Raw genomic sequence first — 18,974 nt, 5'->3', positions numbered from 1 at the left:
CATGCTGATGTCAGCTCAGGTTGTAAAGTGATCCTCGTCCCTCTGGCTGACAACAGCCGAGCGACAGCAGCAAATGGAGGGAAGGGGGCTAAGCAGTAGCACGGGGAAGGCAACATCAGTTCATGCGGTGGGGGGAGGAGACTGAGGTGGAAGGATGCCCAGCGCTCATGGCCATGGTGGGGAGAAGTCTGCTGGTCAGAAGATGAAGGTGTTGGTCTATAAGGTCATGAGATGATGGAGCCAGCAAAAAGAGGGCAAGGAAGAAGCTGTGACTTACTGCCCTCGTTGCCCTCACACCTCTGACTTCCCCTACACAGCTGTGACCCTCAAACACACCAGTGAGCTACCCCAACCACATCTGTAACACCCAGCATCCGTGGCCTTCCCCACCTAGCCAGGACTGCATAGCCATGCAAAGCTGTGGTTTCCCCTACATGTGTGACTTGACGTGCCTGTTACCTCCCCCAAACACCTGTGACCTGTGCCCATCTGGCTGGGACCCCTCAGGGCAAACCTGTGATCACCTCACATCCCTTTCCAGGAGGACCTGGACAACAGCCTTGTGGAAAGTGCAACTCGGGGACAGCCACAGCTGTGGGTGGGTCAGGGTAAAGCAGAGTAAGGTGGCTCAGACCTGGGGTGTGCATGCCACCAGAGAGCAGGCAGGGCTGGACCACGAAGCCAGACGGACCCCAGACACACACGGCACTTGGGCCAATCCAGCCAGCGGAGCGCAGCAGGGGTAGTTCTGTCGGCAGGGCTCTAGGGGGAGCATCTTCCTGCCATTCCGCCATTGGAGTGTCTCCCTTTGACCGAGACTGCGGGAGGATGCCGGCCTGAGGGTTGGCTGGGTTGTGTCAATCATGGCACTACGTTTCTGGGGGCACCTGAAGGTACCGTGAATCCTCAGGGAGAGGGAGTCGGGACTGCCTTGATGCTCTCCTGTCCCCTCGAGAGTTGCGCCAGGCTCTCTGAGTCTAATGGTCATCACTCTGTGGCCCTGATTCCTGAATAAAACAGCAGCCACCACCTCTGTGGTGAGATCCTGTGCTGGGGTCCTCCTCTGGTGCTGTCAACTTCTCCATCCTAGCCTGGGGGATGGAGTGCAGATGGTAGCTGGCTATCACTGACTCACTGGCCACTGTGCTGGTGGGGGGAGGGGTATCCCCAGCTCAGGCTCAGACTGGGCCCTAGACTCAGGCAGCACTCTCACCCAGACCAGGTCCATGAGCCTTCCCTCACCACACCCTGGCAGGCAGGCCTGGGCCTGGGCCTGGGCACCTAGCAAGTCTCAGTAGTCAGTTTCTGAATCAGCAAACAAGTGAAATCACAAAGGAATGAACAAGCATGTGGTCACTGACGCACCCAGGCTCACCCAAACACGGGGTCTCAGTCACGAGACCGCGGACTCTCACACCCAGTTCAGGTACTGGGTCTGCACTTGCACACACGCATACTGGGCCTTGCACAGAGGCCTGGGCTGTAGCTGACCAGGGCTTCACAAAGACACATTCGCTGATTGGCCCCGATGTCGTAGACAGTGCCTTTCAGACTTGGCCCTAAAGCAGAGGGGAGCTAGCCACCCCCCACCCAGGGCAAGCAGGTGTAGGGCCTGGGGCTGCAGTACCTCCAGGGGCCCAAGAAATGTCTTCACTTTTTTTTTTTTTTTTTAAACATTTATTTGACAGAGACAGATCACAAGTAGATAGGCAGGCAGAGAGAGAGAGAGAGGGAAGCAGGCTCCCTGCTGAGCAGAGAGCCCTATGTGGGACTTGATCCTAGGACCCCGAGATCATGACCCGAGCCGAAGGCAGCGGCTTAACCCACTGAGCCACCCAGGCGCCCCATGTCTTCACTTTTTTAAGCAGAGGAAAATACATACTCATAATGAACATATAATAATGACTTCGGTCTGGATGGTACCTGTCTTTGTACCAGCACAGTTTAAAATGCATTTTTTAATGTTTTCTTTTTTAAGATTTTATTTATTTGACAGACAGATCACAAGTAGGCAGAGAGGCAGGCAGAGAGAGAGGAAGGGAAGCAGGCTCCCCGCTGAGCAGAGAGCCTGGCACTCGGCTTGATCCCAGGACCCCGGGATCATGACCTGAGCTGAAGGCAGAGGCCCAACCCACTGAGCCACCCAGGTGCCCCTCATTTTTTAATGTTTTAAGGAAGGGGCCCACAAAGGCAAAAGTGCCCAAGGCCCACAGATGGCATAAGGCAGCCCATGCAGTAAAGTGTGCTCCTTCGGGATATAGTACCGAGACACACAGACTCTGGTACCACACACAGACCTGTCCAGCGGGGTCTGCCACCCAAGCTTCCACTCCCACCCCAATCCAAAGAAAGCCACAAAGCTGGCCTGGTGTTGACCTTGTGGGCGGGGCTGCTTCCGGCCCAGCCCCACCTCCCACCTCCCACCAAGGCACTCTGTTAGGGGCGCCAAGGCAGCTCTCTGCCTGGCTCAGCCTTCCAACCCACAGCCTGCCCCTCAGCCCGCCCCCAGACTGGGTGGGGTGACCCCCCTCTACAAAAGCTCAGAGTTTCCAGCAGCAGCTTCCTCTGAGTCTGGTGCAGCTGGGGCCAGAGTTGAGGAACAGAATCTTGCTGAGCCCTGCCTAGGCCCTCCCGCTGGGGTCAGGAAATTTGGAGGATGAGGCCCTTCAGCCCTGAGGTCAGCAGGGACAAGTGGGCAGACTGGTGGTTATACAGGAGGGTTGGGCTGACCTGTCCTTGGTTGCTGAGCATCTCTTCTTCCAATGGCTGGCCAGGATTCCTAGGGGAAGAGACAGGAAAGGATCCCCCCCATCAGTCAGGTCAGCCTGGGGGCTGAGGGCCTGGCTCTCAGCCGCTCTTCTCAAAACAGAAGTCATGGCTTCTGTGGCTCTTGGGGAAGGGGATTGGTTAGCGTAGGCCAAAGCAAAGCCTATGGGAGACAAGAAGGCAGAGGCCCCACCCTAGAGGCAACTCTGTGTGCCCTCCAGTGGCAGCCCTCCCCCTGCACGCCTTTCCTTTGCCCTCTGACCTCCCTGAGCCCTGAGCCAAGGTCAATGTTTACCCAAAGTGGAGCAGGGTTGGATTAATAAGCAAGGGGCTTGGCCTGCCTTCTCTAAGCAGGAGTAAGAGAGTTCAGAACCTGCTCTCAGCTTTGCCTCCCCTGGCCAGGTTTCCCTAGACCCATCCTCTGCCATGGCAGTCCACCTGCTTCCCACCTACGCCCTCTTCCTGAGCTTGCTCGGCACGGCTCAAGGCTCCAGGAGCCCCATGGTACCCAATCAGCCCTTCACCACCATCTGGAACGCAAACACGCAGTGGTGCCTGGAGAAGTACGGCGTGGACGTGGATGTCAGTGTCTTCGATGTGGTGGCTAACCCTGGGCAGACCTTCCGCGGCCCTGACATGACCATTTTCTACAGCTACCAGCTGGGCACCTACCCCTACTACACGTCTTCCGGGGAGCCTGTGTTTGGTGGCCTGCCCCAGAATGCCAGCCTTGAGACCCACCTGGCCCGCTCCTTCCAGGACATCCTGGCTGCCATCCCTGCGTCCGACTTCTCAGGGCTGGCGGTCATCGACTGGGAGGCGTGGCGTCCACGCTGGGCCTTCAACTGGGACACCAAGGACATTTACCGGCAGCGCTCCCGGGCACTGGTCCGGGAGCAGCACCCCGACTGGCCAGCTCCTGAGGTGGAGACAGCAGCACAGAACCAGTTCCAGGAGGCTGCGCGGGCCTGGATGGCGGGCACCCTCAGGCTAGGGCAAGCACTGAGGCCTCGTGGCCTCTGGGGTTTCTATGGCTTCCCTGACTGCTATAACTATGACTTTCTAAGCCCCAACTATACTGGCCAGTGCCCACCGGGGGTCAGTGCCCAGAATGACCAGCTGGGGTGGCTGTGGGGCCAGAGCCGTGCCCTCTATCCCAGCATCTACATGCCTGCAGAGCTGGAGGGCACGGGGAAGGGACAGATGTATGTGCGGCATCGCGTAGGTGAGGCATTCCGTATGGCTAAGGGTGTTGGGGACACCAGTCTGCCGGTGCTGCCCTATGCTCAGATCTTCTATGACTGGACGAACCGCTTTCTGCCCCTGGTGAGTCTCCTATGACCCCACCCACCTTGTAGCCTAACTTGTCAGGCATTAGATCCAGTAAGGGAGGCCACACAGCCTTGGGGCACTTTTGTCCATTATGCTCCATTCCTTGAGTTCCTACTGGTGCCAAGCTCTGTGCTCGGCAGTGTTTCAGCATTCATCACAAAGATGGAGTGCCTGCTGCATGGCACTCACAGGCTACAGTGACAGGCTTGCCTCTGCCTCGGGAGACCAGAGCAGCCTCCGGTGGGGATTATGAGTTATTTGTCCCATCCGGTGGTGGTGTTACAGCAATCTGCTGTGGGGGGTGGGGAGGAAAGCACCTCAGAGCTGTGCTGTCCCTTTCCCCAGGAGGAGCTGGAGCACAGCCTGGGGGAAAGTGCAGCCCAGGGAGCAGCAGGAGTGGTGCTCTGGGTGAGCTGGGAGAACACAAAAACCAAGGTAAGCTCAGTGAGCCCAGGATGGGGGGTTAGGGTGGGGGCAGGGGTGGAGCTGCCAGGCTGATTGGGAAGATCCTGGCCTGCCCTTTCTATCCCTGCAGTCCTGGCTGGGCCAGCAGGCTGGGGGCCCCAATGCCCTAGGTAGGCCCATGCACTATCGTTGTGTGTCCCTGATGCTCCTCCTCCCACTCAGGAATCCTGCCAGGCCATCAAGGAGTACATGGACACCACACTGGGGCCCTTCATCCTCAACGTGACCAGTGGGGCTCTTCTGTGCAGTCAAGCACTGTGCTCAGGCCATGGCCGCTGTGCCCGGCGCCCCAGCCACCCTGAGGCCCTCCTCATCCTCAACCCCACCAGTTTCTCCATCCAGCTCGCTCGTGGTGGCCGGCCCCTGACCCTACAAGGTGCCCTCTCACTTGAGGATCAGATGCGGATGGCTGTGGAGTTCCAATGTCGCTGCTACCGTGGCTGGAAGGGAGCACGGTGTGAGCAGCAGGGCACGTAGTGACTGGTCATACACCAGGATACACACATGGAGCCCCCTGTTTACCTTAAAAATAAATTAGTTATTTTACCAGCAAAAATGGGTTTATTTGGGAACAGGAGAAAAGTGCCGTTTGGGACATGCGACCTGTTGCAAAACCATGGGCAAGTCTGAAGAACAAAGAGGAGGAATGCTGTTTTATAGAGGAAAGGGGGTAGTTGGAAGGGCCTGTTACAAACAGAAAATCCATTGGAGTAAACTGGGAGTTTGAAGGATGGTGGTGATGGCTTTTTATTGAGTCATGAGGCTCTCGTTGGCTGGGCTGTTGTCAGGTGATGAGAAAACCTTTCCTCCCATTGCAGGAGTAAAGGAGGCTCCTCCCTGTTGGGTCTGCAAAGGGCTTGAGGAGTGATATGTCTGAGTTCCCCCTTCTAGCCTCTCAACTCCACTTTATTTTATTTTTAATTAACTTATTTGGCAGAAGGAGAGAAAGAGCGAGCACACAAGCAAGGAGAGCAGCAAAGGGAGAGGGAGAAGCAGGGTCCCCGCTGAACAAGGAGTCCAGTTTGGGACTCGAGCCACCCAGGCGTCCCTCGACTCCATTTTATTTTTTTTTTATTTTTTTTTAAAGATTTTATTTATTCATTTGACAGACAGAGATCACAAGTAGACAGAGAGGCAGGCAGAGAGAGAGAGAGGGAAGCAGGCTCGCTGCTGAGCAGAGAGCCCGATGCGGGACTCGATCCCAGGACCCTGAGATCATGACCTGAGCGGAAGGCAGCGGCTTAACCCACTGAGCCACCCAGGCGCCCCCTCGACTCCATTTTAAATGAGGTTTTCTTTTTTTTTTTTTTAAAGATTTTATTTATTTATTTATTTGACAGAGAGAGAGATCACAAGTAGGCAGAGAGAGAGGAGGAAGCAGGCCCCCCGCGGAGCGGAGAGCCCGATGCGGGGCTCGATCCCAGGACCCCGAGATCGTGACCCGAGCCGAAGGCAGTGGCCCAATCCACTGAGCCACCCAGGCGCCCTTTGATTTCACAGCCTAATGCAGTCTGAGCCTGGCCACAGCTTTCTGAAGTACAAGCTGTCACACAAGTCATGGTCACAGTCAGGAGTTCTCTCAGCGGCCATCAACAGCACATGCCTGCACCTGCACACATGTTTACAGGCCAGGATAGCTGAAGGGGTTAGAGCCTCCAGCACCCACCCAGCAGGGTCATAAACATCTCCAGAGACACTGAGCCCAGTCTTTAAGCTGTAGCAATCATGACAACTGACATTCACTGGGGACCTACTCCTCCCCAAGTCCTGTGTTAAGCATTTTAAGTGGACTAACTCATTCAATCCTAACACGATGTTGTGAGGAAACAGACACACACTGAAAGGGTAAGCACTTTGTCCAAGGCTGCACAGCCAGAAAAACAGAGAAGCTTAGGTGGAACCCAGGCTGTCCAGCCATAGAGGTAAAGCCCTTTGGCTCCTCCTGTGTGTTGACAGTAACCAGTCCTGCACGCAACCTGAACCTGCTCACAGGTACCAGCCTCGCAAATAAAGCAGACATGATTCTTGCTTCAAGAGCTATTAAGTGCCTAAAACGTACACGCGGTGGGATGCAGAGAGCACAGGAAAGGCTCGTCTCTCTCACTCTATCCTGATGTCTGTCCAAGGACGGCTGCTTCCGAGGATGGGACCCAAATTTCAGGAGGAAGCTCCGTTTCTACACAGGACCCTTTTACCCCTGGAGGCCAACGGGGTCCAAGACCCGCCTGAGCCTAGGGTGGGGCAAGACGAGGTGAGGTGGAAGTAGAGCCAGGTGGAGGAGGGGCCCGCACCCGGCCAGGTCTTTGGCGAGATGGGTCCGGGCAAGGCCTCGGCCAAATGGAATCCGGGAGGACCTAAGCAGTGCCCAGGAGCCACAAACCTGGTCTGCATTGGGCGGGGCACATCGGGGAGGAGGTGGAGCCAGCGCTGGGTCACAGCGGTGCTGCGCACCGAGCCGGGAGCTGTGGATTGGCGACGGCAGGTGAGACAGAGGCGGAGCCAGGGCAAAGACCCGACCTGCGTCGGCTCCGTGTTATGACGCGCTGAGCCGGGGGCGGAGCCTAAGCGGTGACTCGCGGAGGCAGGGTGGGGTCTGGCGGCCTAGGGAAAGTCCGGACCAGGTGGGGCGCTGCGGGCCGCGACGGCTGCAGTGCGTCCGCCGCACCGCTAGGGGCCAGCGCGGGCGGTCGGAAGAGTCCAAACCACAGAGCGAGAAACCGGCCAGCGCCGAGCGAGGACGCGGAGCATCCTAGATCTTGCCTTCAACATGTCAGTACCTCCCTCTTCCCACGCGCAGCGTGTTCGTCCTCAGTGTCTCCCGTCCGCCCCACGCGTGCGGTCCTCAAGCGGCTATGCCGCCCCGCACGCCTTCCCTGCGTTTGTCGTTCCCTCCCAGAGCATGCCGAGCCACACCCACCCAGAGTCCAGCTCCCGAAGCAACGCCCCCCCCCCAAAAGCTTCACGGTTTGTCACCCACTAGGAGGGAGGGGGAAACAGCCACAGGGCAGCATTGCCGCCTCTCCCTGAGAAAACAGGAGCCCTGCCCACAGTAGGTGGCGTCGGCACTGAAAGGGTTAAGCCCGCGGGGACGTCTGGGGTTCCAAGCCTGCGGGCGGGTCCTGGGGCTTCCTCCCTCTAGGTCCGGGGCTGCGGCTGCTGAGGAGGTAGCTGATGCAGGTGAGGGGCTTATAGCCCTGAGTGGGATATAGTGTGTGGGGGTGGGGGCTCCGACCTGGGCATGACCAGTGTGGAATTGGCCTCAAGCTCAGGGGACCTTCTTGGGAAGGTGGGGAAGGGGAGCCAGGACGTCCTCTCTGGAGCAGGTGAGTAGAAGCGTGCGGCCCAGCGGATACCCCACCGCCAGAAATCCCCCAGCATAGACCCTCCTGGCATCAGGGCCTGGGGTCCGATGGGCAAACAATGGGATTTAGGCGCAGGAGGTCTGAGCCCCCAACCTGGTGGCCGTTGGACACCCTTGTGGATTTAGGAAGGAAGCTGTGGTCCTTATCTAGGGTGACTACGAAACTCAGGCCAGGGGGGAACCAAGCCTGCAAGAGCCACGTTGCTGTGGGACTGTGAGCCAGGCCCCTTGCCAGTGTTGTTGGGGCCCCATCTGAAGGGATACTTGCGTCTTTGTCCAAGCAAAGTGTCCTGAGCTGCACAATGTCGGGGAGGGGGCAGTGGACTCTGTCCTGCAGGCAGGGAAGGCAGTTCAGGGGAAGGAAATCTGATCCTAATGGGTGGGTGAGTCGTGCCCCAGGATTGCTCAGGTGGCAGGTATGGCCCAAGCAGCCAAAAAGGCTGGGACCAAGAATGTAGGGAAAAGGAAGGGACAGACAGCTCCTGGGGTTAGCTGTGTTTCCTCCAAAGAGAATTCTGAATGGGCTGAAGTAGGGGGTCTTGGTGTCTAGTTTGCATGTTCTGTCTGATGGCCAGCCAGCCACGGTGGTAGGACTAATCCACTGTCCTGGGGAGGTCAAAGTTGTAGCCACAACAGGCTGGAGCCAGGACTTTTGGGTTCTGCCCGAGCCTTAGCCTTTGGCCTCCCTCCAGTGTGGTGCAGGACACGCTGGATCTGTATCCTCTGCTGTCCACCTGAGTCAGGCATAGGGGATGGTCTCCAGGTCACCCGTGTCATCAGGTGAGTATGGGGACAAGGTATAGTTTAGTAGTTGCAGGATGCTTGGGTTCCCTAGCACTCTGTCAGCCCCTCCTTGCCCCAACCCTGTCCTCCCTCTTGGTACAGCCTAACGTGGCTATTGTCCATAAGAGGACTACCCTTGTGGTCCCAGGAAATACCACTGTCTGGAGACCGTGCTCTTAATCCCTAGCCTTCCACTGAGCCACCTGCAACCCAGCAGGTATGACCTTGGCTCCCAGCCTGACTTAGCTGAGCCTAGATCCTACATGTAGGCCAGAGCTTACTCTGAGCCCTTGCCCCCCAGAGCTGACCCCTACTGTAGACTGTGCACACCAGATAGAGCTGATCTTGAGTACCAGCCCAGCCGAGCTGACTCTGGATCCTGCATGCCAGCCAGAGTTGACCCTGACATCCAAACTGGCCACGCTGACCGAGGATCCTGCACACCAGAGCTGACCCTGAGCCCCAGGCTAGCTGTGCTGACCCCGGGTTCTGCATGCCATCCAGAGATGACCCTCAGTCCTGGCTCCACTGAGCTGACCCTGGATCCCGCACACCAGCCAGAGGAGACCCCAGCTCCCAACCTGGCTGAACTGACCCTGGAGCCTGTGCACTGCCGACCTGAGCTCCTGGATGCCTGTGCTGACCTCATCAATGAGCAGTGGCCCCGAAGCCGTGCCTCCCGCCTGCACTCCCTGGGCCAGTCCTCAGATGCCTTCCCCCTCTGCCTGATGCTGCTGAGCCCCCGCCCCACACCCGAGGCACTCCCCATTGTGGTGGGTCATGCCCGCCTATCACGGGTGCTGGACCGGCCCCAGAGCCTCCTGGTGGAGACAGTGGTGGTGGCCCGGGCTCTGAGGGGCCGTGGCTTTGGCCGCCGTCTTATGGAGGGCCTGGAGGTTTTTGCTCAGGCCCGGGGCTTCCGCCGGCTGCACCTCACCACCCACGACCAGCTGCAGTTCTATGCCCACCTGGGCTACCAGCTGGGTGAGCCTGTGCAGGGCCTGGTCTTCACCAGCCGACGGCTGCCTGCCACCCTGCTCAAGGCCTTCCCCAGAGCACCCCCTCCCCGGCCATCCTGCAAGCCTCCTAGTCTAACTGCCCAGACTGCCCCAAGAGCCCCCAAGGGGCCGGCACTGCCACCGCCCCCTCCCCTGCCTGAGCCCTTGACCACCTCACCCCCACCTCCTGCAGGGCCCCCTCCACAAAGCCTGCTGGAGACGCAGTACCAAGACCTGAGAGGATGCCCCATATTCTGGATGGAAAAGGACATCTGAGGGCTACCCACGGCAGGGCACTGTCCTTCAGGGTCGATGGACTGCTTAGGATAGTACCAGCCTCAGCCCATTGGTCATAGCTCAGTCCCTAGAACCTGGGGGCAGCTTGTTTCCCGAGCACCAGCGGGGCTGGGAGAGGCTCCACAGCTGGGGCTCGGAGCTGTCAGTGTGGCTGAATAAAGGCTTCCAATGGGTGCGGCTGTGACAGTGTATTTGTTGACCCACCCTCACCTCCCATCCTTATCTTAGATTCACTGTCTCTGTAAGATCCTTGGGATCCACCTTAGCCCTGGGCCCTGGGTGAAGGGAAGCCTAACCTTTGCCCCTCCCACTTTGCTAGGCCACTCTGACAAAGTGTCTGTTCCCTTCCACGTTCACTCATCACCATTCACTGAGCACCTACTGTGTGTCAGGCCCTAGACTGGGCCCAGGCAATGAGGAACTAGACAGATGGGGCCTTGATCCTGCCACAGGCATACAGTGGCAGGATCTATGTGGGGACGATGGGAACCCAAATACCCTCAGTCCATTTGGAAATCCAGGGGAGGTAACGTCACAGCAGAGACCTCAGTGCTAAGTAGGAATCAAGCCAGGCAAGGGGGAGGGTGTTACATGTTTCTGAGGCAGGGAACAAGATGGACAGAGGACAGAAGGGGACTGGTGAGAACTGTGAGTGGGCAAGGTGTCAGAGGGCACAGTGATCCCATGACAAAGAGGGAGAGCATGGGAGGGGAGCTGCCCAGGCTGGTGCATGGCGTGGCTGGTTTGAGGGGGCTAGAGGACTACAGGGGGGCCATGTTTTCCCCATTCCCTCATCCTTGTGGGGAGTAGGTGGGGAAGTGTTTCTAGCTTTCTGAGCTGTGGAAGGTATGGCCATGGACTCGGACCCTAAGCTCACAGCTCCTCTCTCCTGCAGGTTTCCATCCCTGGGGCATGATCATGCTGCTGGGCCTGGCCCTAGTGTTCGGAGTGGCCCTGTGCCTGGGGTTTGGCCAACCCCTGGTGTGGGCTCCTGAACGCCCCTTCTCTGTGCTGTGGAACATACCCTCAGCACACTGTAAGACTCGCTTCGGTGTGCACCTGCCACTAGAGGCCCTGGGCATCACAGCCAACCGTGGCCAGCATTTTCATGGCCAGAACATCACCATCTTCTACAAGAACCAGCTTGGCCTCTATCCCTACCTTGGGCCCGGGGGCACAGCTCACAATGGGGGCATCCCCCAGGTTGTCCCTCTTGACCACCACCTGGCACGGGCTGCTTACCAGATCCATCGCAGCCTAGGACGTGGCTTCGCTGGCCTGGCAGTGCTAGACTGGGAGGAATGGAGCCCACTCTGGGCTGGAAACTGGGGCCGCCGCCGAGCCTATCAGACAGCCTCGTGGGCTTGGGCACAGCGGGTATTCCCCGACCTGAGCCCCCAGGAGCAGCTCCACGAGGCCCGTGCTGGCTTTGAGCAGGCAGCCCGTGCCCTGATGGAGGACACACTGCGGCTGGGCCAAGCCCTGCAACCCCATGGGCTCTGGGGTTTCTACCGCTTCCCAGCCTGTAGCAATGGCTGGCATGGTATCGCTTCCAATTACACGGGACACTGCCACCCAGCTGCTCTCGCCCGCAACACCCAACTTCATTGGCTCTGGGCTGCCTCCAGTGCCCTCTTCCCTAGCATCTACCTCCCACCCAGGCTGCCACCCATCTACCACCAGGCATTTGTCCGAAACCGCCTGGAGGAAGCCTTCCGTGTGGCCTCTGTTGGGCACCCACATCCTCTGCCTGTTCTGGCCTATGCCCGCCTCACACACCGGAACTCTGGGAGGTTCCTGTCTCGGGTGAGTAAAAGTTGAGATCTAGGGGTCTGAGTGGGGAGGCAAGGCCCTGTCCTAGGAATGACTGAAGAGAAGACCTTGCTCCAGGGGAATTTGATGGGGAAGGCTCTGATCTAGTTCTTCCTGGGAGGCCCCATCCTGGAGCATCTGCAAAGGAAGTTTGGCCCTGCCTTGGAATATCTTGAGGGGGAAGGCAAGCCCAGCCTTTGGAGCCCTGGTTTGAGGAGAGACATCTTCTGAGTGGAGGACCTGAGAAGCCACTTAGAGGCTCAGTGCCAAGGAATCTTATTCTAGATGTGAAATCAGATCATGGCGATGAGCTAGAAAAGTTTCTCAAAGGTGGAAGTAGGGCCAGTTGGATCCGGCCAGCTCAGCCCTGGCTTAGCTGTTCTTTGCCTCCAGGATGACCTTGTGCAGACCATTGGTGTGAGCGCAGCACTTGGGGCAGCCGGCGTGGTGCTCTGGGGGGACCTGAGCTTCTCCAGCTCTGAGGTGAACATTGCCCCTCCAACCTGCCATGCAGCCCATGCTAGAGTCCCAGGGTTGGGGAAAAGACCATGTCAGAGCCACGGAGCAGGAGCACTGATGCATCCTTCCCCTCTCTTCAGGAGGACTGCTGGCATCTCCATGACTACCTAGTGGGCACCCTGGGCCCCTATGTAATCAACGTGACCAGGGCAGCCATAGCCTGCAGTCACCAGCGGTGCCATGGCCATGGGCGCTGTGCCTGGCAAGATGGAGGACAGCTGGAAGCCTTTCTGCACCTGCAGCCAGATGGCAGCCCTGGACCCTGGGAGTCCTTTGGCTGCCGTTGTTACCCGGGCTGGGCTGGCCCTACCTGCCAGGAGCCCAGGCCTGAAGCAGCAGCATAAAGCCAGAAGCTACCTGCTCCTGTGTCTCTTGTCCCTGCTGCCCTATGTTTCTTGTCCCTGTCCCACACTTGTTCTATTCAGTTTATACTCAGTCCTCCCATACACACCCCGACTTCCCATGGGACCTCTGGGAAGTGGAAGGGGCCAGGAAAAAAATGGTTTACACCATTTTACCTTATTATTATTTTGCTTGCACCATTTCAAAACCAAAGGTCCTCTGAGATCACTGGATCCCTTCTGATAAGAAAGCAGCCCAAGGGAGAGTCAGCGTTTCAGATGGTTAGGGTTGCCAGCCCAGAGCTCTGTTCCAGCTCCTCACCAAGTCCATGGAAAGGTCATAGGAGACCCGTCCAGGGACAGGTAGGCTCCAAGATCTCGGCTAAGGTCTGTAAGTGCTAAGCTGTTGTCTTTCCTCTGCTTCATCATAAAGTCACTTTTTCTTTCACTGCCTAAGGTTTGACTGTTTACTCGGTTCTACCAAGCCCCACGCTCTTCCTGTGGCGAACGTCCAGCCTCAAGTGCCAAGAAATGCCGGTCCTGCCTGCCGTTGTAGGCTGCTCCAAGCCCGCAGCTTCAGAGTTAACGACTGTGCTGGGAAGCACATGGACACGGGAGGAGGGGGTGGGTGTCCGCAGGGCATTGTGGGTGCAGAGTTCAGCGAGAGCGTCGTGGGCTTTTGGGTCTCGGGAGTACACTACAATTCCCGAGATGCTCTGCGCCCAGCCGGCCGGCCGTCATCTGCGCGCACAGCCCCCTGGGACTAGTAGTTTCAGCCGCGTGGATGTGGGCCTGAACCCAATGGCCAAGAACTCGCATTCCCGGCCACCCGTTTAGCAGGGCGGGGCGCTCCGACCCGTTTGGCAGGGCGGGGCGCCTCGCGAAGATGGTGTCGCGTGTGGCGTGTGGCTCCCGTCGTCTGCCCAAGTCTCAGTTTAGCCCAGCGGCCGGCGTCTCGCCGGTCTGGAGACCTCACCCGCCGGGTCCCTGACCCCGCGCCCTTCGCGCGCCAGCGCTCCTGATTCCCAGCATGCCCCGCGCCCGTAAGGGCAGCGCGCCCCGCAAGGGCGCCCAGCGCCGCGGAGCGGGTAAGTGGGGAGCAGGTAGTGAACCGCGAGCGGGGTCCTGCGTGGCTTTTCCGTCGGTGTCCCGGAGGGTCCTGAACGGAGACTTCCGCCTCGACCAGCCTGGCGCTGCGTCCCGCAACTCCCTCGCCCTCGGCACGTGCCCCAGGAGGCAGCGGCCACGTGGGTGCCCAACTCGAGCGCACTGCTTGCAGCTCAGGAGCTCGCGTTACCTACCGGCCCTAAACCGGTGGGCGCCTCCTCGCCTCAGTTTCCCGCATTGCCGCCGCACCCAGTTGCTTCCGGTGGTGGGCAGACCACCGAACAGAGCAGGAAGCCTGCCCCCTCGCCACTCCCTGGTGCTTTCCTGGACTGGACTAGGAAATTGGAGGGAGGCCTAGCCTGCCGAGGAGTACTGAGGGGGGCGTCTATGGGGAAGTTGCAGGATTCCGGCTTTGGTGGGCCTGGCACGAGAGGGTTGGGGAGTGCCCTGGAGCCTGAGGCGGCTCTGAGACTTATCAGCTTCCAACAGGAGTGTGTTTTGGTGCAGTAAACACATATGTTTACTCTTCAGGAATGGGGTGCCTGCTACGCACAGCTCAGACTTGGCCACAACCCTAACAGGACTTGGGTGTGGGGGTATCTAAGAGGGTAGCGACATTCCAGAAGGGCTGGTGCTGTGGGATAAGTTCATTAAATGGTGTCATCTCCACACTTAGGAACCAAGGAATTCTGGAGGGGCTTGTGGGTGAATCCTGAGAAGGTGAAGAAGAGAGCGCTATGCAGAGGGAAAAAGTTGTGTCAAGCCCTGACATCTGGAGGGAGCACATGAGGGAGGCTGGGCTGCTTTGGCCGGTTAGGGTAGTAAGAGAGGAGAGGCCTGGATGCATGCTCAACTTTGTCCAGCAGGCACATGGAGTATTTAGTTCCTGAGAATTAGGACCAGCCTGGTGACCAGAACCCATCTGGGGCTTTGCTGCAGCAGCTGCCCTTGCCAAAGTCAGCCCCTGGCCCTGGGCAGAACCCACACACAGGAGTGTACGTTTTGCTGACCCTGACATTCTCCTTTGTTTACCTATTTTCAGGGACTCATGGGGTCAGGGGCCACTCCACTTTCTGCATTTCCCAGGATCAGGAGGGTGCTGTGTGTCCATTCACCCAAAGCTAAAGGCCTGGGATGGTCCAGGGGGATCTCAGAAGACAGTATGCTTGATGCCTGGGGCAGCCACCCACATCCAGTAGGAGCTGGGCTTCTGCCCCAGGGCAGATAGATGATGTTGGCCCACAGAAGAGCCATAACTAGTTGCTTAGTTATTATCTTCATTTGTTATACCAAAAGAGTCCTTTAGCATCTCTGTTTTGCACATGAAGAAATTGAGGGGGTAAAAACTAGGTACCAAGTCAACTTGGTTACACCCCTTTTAAGATAGGGAGCTGGAATTTGAACCCTGTGTCCGTATGTATTCTGTATATACAGATCCTATAATTAAGCCCCTGACCTTTGCCCTGGCCATTTTTAGGCATAATCTGGGCGAGTAGCTGAGCTGCCCCAGGATTTGCTCGACTCCAGGCTCAGCCACAGGCCTAGGTGGGGTCTGTGCAGCCCTGTCTACCTCTGCCAGGCTCTCAATCTCCATAAAGCAAAGGCTGTAGTCTCAAGGAGGCTCTACTCACCAAGCCTGCCAGGTTTTCTCAGCTGGACCTCGCGCCTGATGTTCTCCAGCTGATGGACCTCATTTCCCTTTCTCCTCCTTCCTGGCTCAGTGTCCCCTGAATCAGCCCCAGTGCCCCCTGCCACAGTCTCTGTTTCCTCATCTCTGAAAGGGGCAGGATTTTATTCTCTTGGGCGCATGAGGTTGGGTGAGGTACCCCCCAGCTGTCCCTCATCAATGGAGGCAGGCCAAGTTCTGCCACAAATGTGTCCAACCTTTCCCAGGTGCCCGGAGCAGTACCCAGGCTGACTCAGGTTCGAGTGAGGACGAGGCCATCAGTGAGGCCCGCAGCACCACCAGTGAATGCCCCAGCCTCCTCAGCACTGCAGCCGAGGACAGCCTTGGTGAGAGCGGGTGGGAGGTGGCAGGGCCTCTCTGGGGATTCCCTGGGATAGGTCAAGACACAGGGCTGACCTGGGGCGCCTGGGTGGCTCAGTGGGTTGAAGCCTCTGCCTTCGGCTCAGGTTATGATCCCAAGGTCCTGGGATCGAGCTCCTCATCGGGCTCTCTGCTCAGCAGGGAGCCTGTTTCCCTTCCTCTCTCTCTCTGTGCCTGCCTCTTTGCCTGCTTGCCATCTCTGTCTGTCAAATAAATAAATAAAATCTAAAAAAAAAAAACAACACAGGGCTGACCTGCTGACCTTGCAGGGGGGGATGCTGCGGAGGATCAGGGCCAGCAGGAAGACATTGAGGAGAAGTTGAAGGAGTATGTGGACTGCCTCACAGATAAGAGGTACCCCTGGCTGCCGGCCAAGCCCCACACCCGTGTCCCTGCCCAGCCCATGCCAAGTGTGACCCAGTAGGGCTGGCCCACAAGGTCCCCTCTCTTCGTCCCCCAGTGCCAAGACCCGGCAGGGTGCTCTTGAGAGCCTTCGCCTGGCCCTGGCATCCCGCCTACTCCCCGACTTCTTGCTGGAGCGCCGCCTCACCCTGGCTGATGCCTTGGAAAAGTGCCTCAAGAAAGGTTGGGCCCTGGGGGCTCAGGGGAGACCTGAACTGGCTGGGTGCTGACCCTCGCTTCATGGGCTGACCGGAAAGCATTCCTCCAGGGAAGGGCGAGGAGCAGGCGCTGGCCGCTGCTGTGCTAGGCCTGCTCTGCGTGCAGCTGGGCCCTGGACCCAAGGGTGAGGAGCTCTTCCACAGCCTGCAGCCCCTCCTGGTGTCTGTGCTCAGTGACAGCACAGCCAGCCCTGCTGCCCGGCTCCACGTGAGTGTTTCAGGCTCTGTGACCCCCCTTCCATCCCCTAGTCCCCCAGCAGAGGTGGGTTCCACCTGCCTTCAGGCTCCCCTACTCTAAGGGTGAGCCCTGTGGCCAGGAACCCAGGCCCACTCTCTGATCGTGGCATGGCTTTGCCCCCCTTCCCACAGTGCGCTTCTGCTCTTGGCTTGGGGTGCTATGTGGCTGCTGCTGACGTCCAGGTAAGTGGCCTCCGGGCACAGATAATAGAGCACCTAGGCCCTGGCTCTGCCCCTGAGCCATTCCCACTGGCTCCCTGTGTTCCTAGGACCTGATGTCTTGCCTCAACTGCTTGGAAAGCGTTTTCAGCCGGTCCTGTGCCGTGGGTGGCTCCACAGTCCCTGTGGTCCCCACCAGCCAGCATGGCCTGCTCTGCGCTGCCCTGCAGGCCTGGGCTTTGCTCCTCACCGTCTGCCCCAGTGCCCATATCAGCCACATCCTGGACAGGTAAGAGTGACTGCTCGCTGCGAGTGGGAGGGGAAAGGCGACAAGGCCCCAGCCCACACATAGCTCAGCCTGCCCCTTCCCCAGGCAGCTGCCCCGGCTGCCCCAGCTCTTGTCCAGCGAAAGCGTGAACCTGCGAATTGCTGCCGGCGAGACCATCGCACTACTGTTTGAGCTTGCCCGGGACCTTGAGGTGTGAGGCGGAGTCGGGGAAGGGAAGGGAGGGGGGCCTCCTGACACCACCTGTCCAACCTAGGCCGGATGCAGGGGACATCGCAGAAGTTAGGGCAGCCCTAGGTCGTGACAGAGGGGAGGTCACCCTAACACAGACTCAGATGCCGGTTGCTGTGGTGGGGGCTCTGAGAGGGGTGTCTGGCCCCAGCTAGGGGCCAGGAAGGGATTCAAGGGGGCCAGGCAAAGGAGGAAACCACTTCGGCCGTGAGAGGAAGGGTTTGGGCAGCCCCATGTTGAGAGCGTGCAGGGCCTGGGCTTCTGCTCACACACCCTCCGTTGCTCCCGCTGCAGGAGGATTTTCTGTACGAGGACATGGAGGCCCTCTGTAGCGCCCTGCGGACCCTGGCCACCGACAGCAACAAGTACCGTGCCAAGGCTGACCGCCGGCGGCAGCGTTCCACGTTCCGTGCCGTGCTGCACTTTGTTGAGGTATGTGTGAGCGCGTGTGTCCTGGTGAGAGTGCTCCCTGGACACAGCCGCCGAGCCCTATTCTGTGGGTCCCCCTATGCTGCAGGGCGGGGAGTGTGAGGAAGAGTCCGTCCGCTTCGGCCTGGAGGTGCTCTATGTGGACAGCTGGGCGCGGCGCCGTGCCTATGCTTCCTTCAAGGACGTGCTGGGATCAGGCATGCACCACCACCTCCAGGTGGGAGGACAGACGGGGAGGGGGTACCCAGCTTGGCTCTTGTGGACCAGCCTCAGCTCACTGCCCGTTTCGTCCCCCAGAACAACGAGCTCCTCCGTGACATCTTTGGCCTGGGCCCTGTGCTGGTGCTGGATGCCGCCGCCCTGAAGGCCTGCAAGATCTCACGTTTTGAGAAGGTTTGCACCCTCGGGCACCTTTCTCTTCCCCACGTTCCCATGGCCTGAAGGCCCAGAGCTCTGCAGGGGCTGGAGGAAAGGGCTTGGGCCTCCCCTTCCCTGGCTCACCAGAGCCTCGCTCGCTGCCCCCCCTCCAGCACTTGTACAACGCTGCTGCCTTCAAAGCACGGACCAAGGCACGCAGCCGCGTGCGGGACAAGCGGGCAGACCTCCTCTGAGGCGGGGCCAGCAGAAGAGACTGTCCACACCCGTGCCTGTGTTTTTAACAGAAGACACTGCAACAACTCGTCCCTGCCAGGAATCATCGCTTTATTTTTTTAATGACAAAACCAAAAATAGACATGGGGATGGGGTGGCCAGAGGCCAGGGCAGTTGGGATCCTGGACCCTTGCCCCTGCCCACAGCGCTGTGGCCTCTCCCTGCCCTGTCCCAGGCCCGGCCAGATGTGTGCTTATCCCAGAGCTGTGGGGCACATGGTAGGAGGGCTGTCCCTTGCTCTCCTTCCTCGGGCCCTGCTCCTCTGGAATGACCCACGTCCTTGAGGGGAATGGCACCTGCCAGATGGCACCGAAACAGGTGGGGACACGAGGGTGCCTGGAATGAATCTATATGCTGATTTTTAAAGATTATTAGAGATAATTAAACTGAATGCTCAGCCTTCTGCCGTGGTTAGCTCTGGGTATTTCTGCCTGCCCTCCCATCCACCGCCCCCGTGGGCCCTGCACCATCTTCATCTCATCTTTGCCTTCTAAGACCGTCTCCTCAGGTGGCCATCCTCCCCATCCTCAGAG

General features: G+C 58.7%; 4 protein-coding genes across 10 annotated transcripts; all 4 read left to right on the top strand.

Annotated features, from left to right (window-relative positions):
- The first annotated feature begins 2,058 nt into the window (after positions 1-2,058).
- On the top strand, positions 2,059-5,363 carry HYAL1 (hyaluronidase 1). The gene is made up of 4 exons (XM_045990683.1): positions 2,059-2,677; positions 3,169-4,092; positions 4,444-4,533; positions 4,726-5,363. The coding sequence occupies exons 1-4, from the start codon at positions 2,657-2,659 to the stop codon at positions 5,038-5,040; spliced, it is 1,350 nt and encodes a 449-aa protein (XP_045846639.1). The 5' UTR covers positions 2,059-2,656; the 3' UTR covers positions 5,041-5,363.
- Positions 5,364-7,205: 1,842 nt separating this feature from the next.
- On the top strand, positions 7,206-13,276 carry HYAL3 (hyaluronidase 3). 3 transcript variants are annotated; one of them, XR_006816440.1, is made up of 5 exons: positions 7,606-7,740; positions 10,898-11,808; positions 12,208-12,297; positions 12,414-13,037; positions 13,132-13,276. XR_006816440.1 is itself a non-coding variant. In XM_045990687.1 (4 exons), exons 2-4 carry the CDS (start codon positions 10,915-10,917, stop codon positions 12,675-12,677), a joined length of 1,248 nt encoding a protein of 415 aa, XP_045846643.1. In that variant the 5' UTR covers positions 7,206-7,332; positions 10,898-10,914; the 3' UTR covers positions 12,678-13,130. The 3 variants fall into 3 exon arrangements, 2 of the variants coding, with proteins under 2 accessions (XP_045846643.1, XP_045846642.1); XM_045990687.1 differs by lacking the exons at positions 7,606-7,740; positions 13,132-13,276 and adding an exon at positions 7,206-7,332 and having other exon boundaries at positions 12,414-13,130; XM_045990686.1 differs by lacking the exon at positions 13,132-13,276 and having other exon boundaries at positions 12,414-13,130.
- NAA80 (N-alpha-acetyltransferase 80, NatH catalytic subunit) lies at positions 7,234-10,210 on the top strand. Of its 4 annotated transcripts, none has more exons than XM_045990692.1 (3): positions 7,234-7,332; positions 8,617-8,704; positions 9,098-10,206. In XM_045990692.1, exons 2-3 carry the CDS (start codon positions 8,677-8,679, stop codon positions 9,979-9,981), a joined length of 912 nt encoding a protein of 303 aa, XP_045846648.1. In that variant the 5' UTR covers positions 7,234-7,332; positions 8,617-8,676; the 3' UTR covers positions 9,982-10,206. The 4 variants fall into 4 exon arrangements, with proteins under 4 accessions (XP_045846648.1, XP_045846645.1, XP_045846647.1 ...); XM_045990689.1 differs by lacking the exon at positions 7,234-7,332 and adding an exon at positions 7,532-7,612 and having other exon boundaries at positions 9,102-10,210; XM_045990691.1 differs by lacking the exon at positions 7,234-7,332 and adding an exon at positions 7,618-7,740.
- Positions 13,277-13,524: 248 nt separating the features above from the next.
- Positions 13,525-18,844, top strand: IFRD2 (interferon related developmental regulator 2). Of its 2 annotated transcripts, XM_045990684.1 has the most exons (12): positions 13,526-13,762; positions 15,675-15,794; positions 16,098-16,182; positions 16,289-16,413; positions 16,499-16,656; positions 16,818-16,868; positions 16,955-17,133; positions 17,218-17,323; positions 17,656-17,793; positions 17,879-18,007; positions 18,088-18,183; positions 18,321-18,844. In XM_045990684.1, exons 1-12 carry the CDS (start codon positions 13,705-13,707, stop codon positions 18,399-18,401), a joined length of 1,326 nt encoding a protein of 441 aa, XP_045846640.1. In that variant the 5' UTR covers positions 13,526-13,704; the 3' UTR covers positions 18,402-18,844. The 2 variants fall into 2 exon arrangements, with proteins under 2 accessions (XP_045846641.1, XP_045846640.1); XM_045990685.1 differs by lacking the exon at positions 17,879-18,007 and having other exon boundaries at positions 13,525-13,762.
- The last annotated feature ends 130 nt before the right edge of the window (positions 18,845-18,974 follow it).

Source organism: Meles meles, chromosome 20 (assembly GCF_922984935.1).
Source record: "Meles meles chromosome 20, mMelMel3.1 paternal haplotype, whole genome shotgun sequence".
NCBI lineage: Eukaryota > Metazoa > Chordata > Mammalia > Carnivora > Mustelidae > Meles > Meles meles.
The sequence above is the reverse complement of the archived record's forward strand: the minus strand, read 5'-3'. Positions and strand labels throughout refer to the sequence as shown.

Excerpts from the sequence above, each read along its gene's own strand:
- HYAL1 (XM_045990683.1), top strand. The coding sequence starts at position 2,657 with ATGAGGCCCTTCAGCCCTGAG. Across the intron at positions 2,678-3,168 it reads TGAGGCCCTTCAGCCCTGAG|GTTTCCCTAGACCCATCCTC; the intron begins GTCAGCAGGGAC and ends TCCCCTGGCCAG. Across the intron at positions 4,093-4,443 it reads CGAACCGCTTTCTGCCCCTG|GAGGAGCTGGAGCACAGCCT; the intron begins GTGAGTCTCCTA and ends CCCTTTCCCCAG.
- NAA80 (XM_045990689.1), top strand. Across the intron at positions 8,705-9,101 it reads CAGGTCACCCGTGTCATCAG|AGTTGACCCTGACATCCAAA; the intron begins GTGAGTATGGGG and ends CATGCCAGCCAG.
- HYAL3 (XM_045990687.1), top strand. The coding sequence starts at position 10,915 with ATGATCATGCTGCTGGGCCTGGCCCTAGTGTTCGGAGTGGCCCTGTGC. Across the intron at positions 11,809-12,207 it reads CTGGGAGGTTCCTGTCTCGG|GATGACCTTGTGCAGACCAT; the intron begins GTGAGTAAAAGT and ends CTTTGCCTCCAG. Across the intron at positions 12,298-12,413 it reads TGAGCTTCTCCAGCTCTGAG|GAGGACTGCTGGCATCTCCA; the intron begins GTGAACATTGCC and ends CCCTCTCTTCAG.
- IFRD2 (XM_045990684.1), top strand. The coding sequence starts at position 13,705 with ATGCCCCGCGCCCGTAAGGGCAGCGCGCCCCGCAAGGGCGCCCAGCGC. Across the intron at positions 13,763-15,674 it reads CGCCCAGCGCCGCGGAGCGG|GTGCCCGGAGCAGTACCCAG; the intron begins GTAAGTGGGGAG and ends AACCTTTCCCAG. Across the intron at positions 18,008-18,087 it reads GCATGCACCACCACCTCCAG|AACAACGAGCTCCTCCGTGA; the intron begins GTGGGAGGACAG and ends TTCGTCCCCCAG.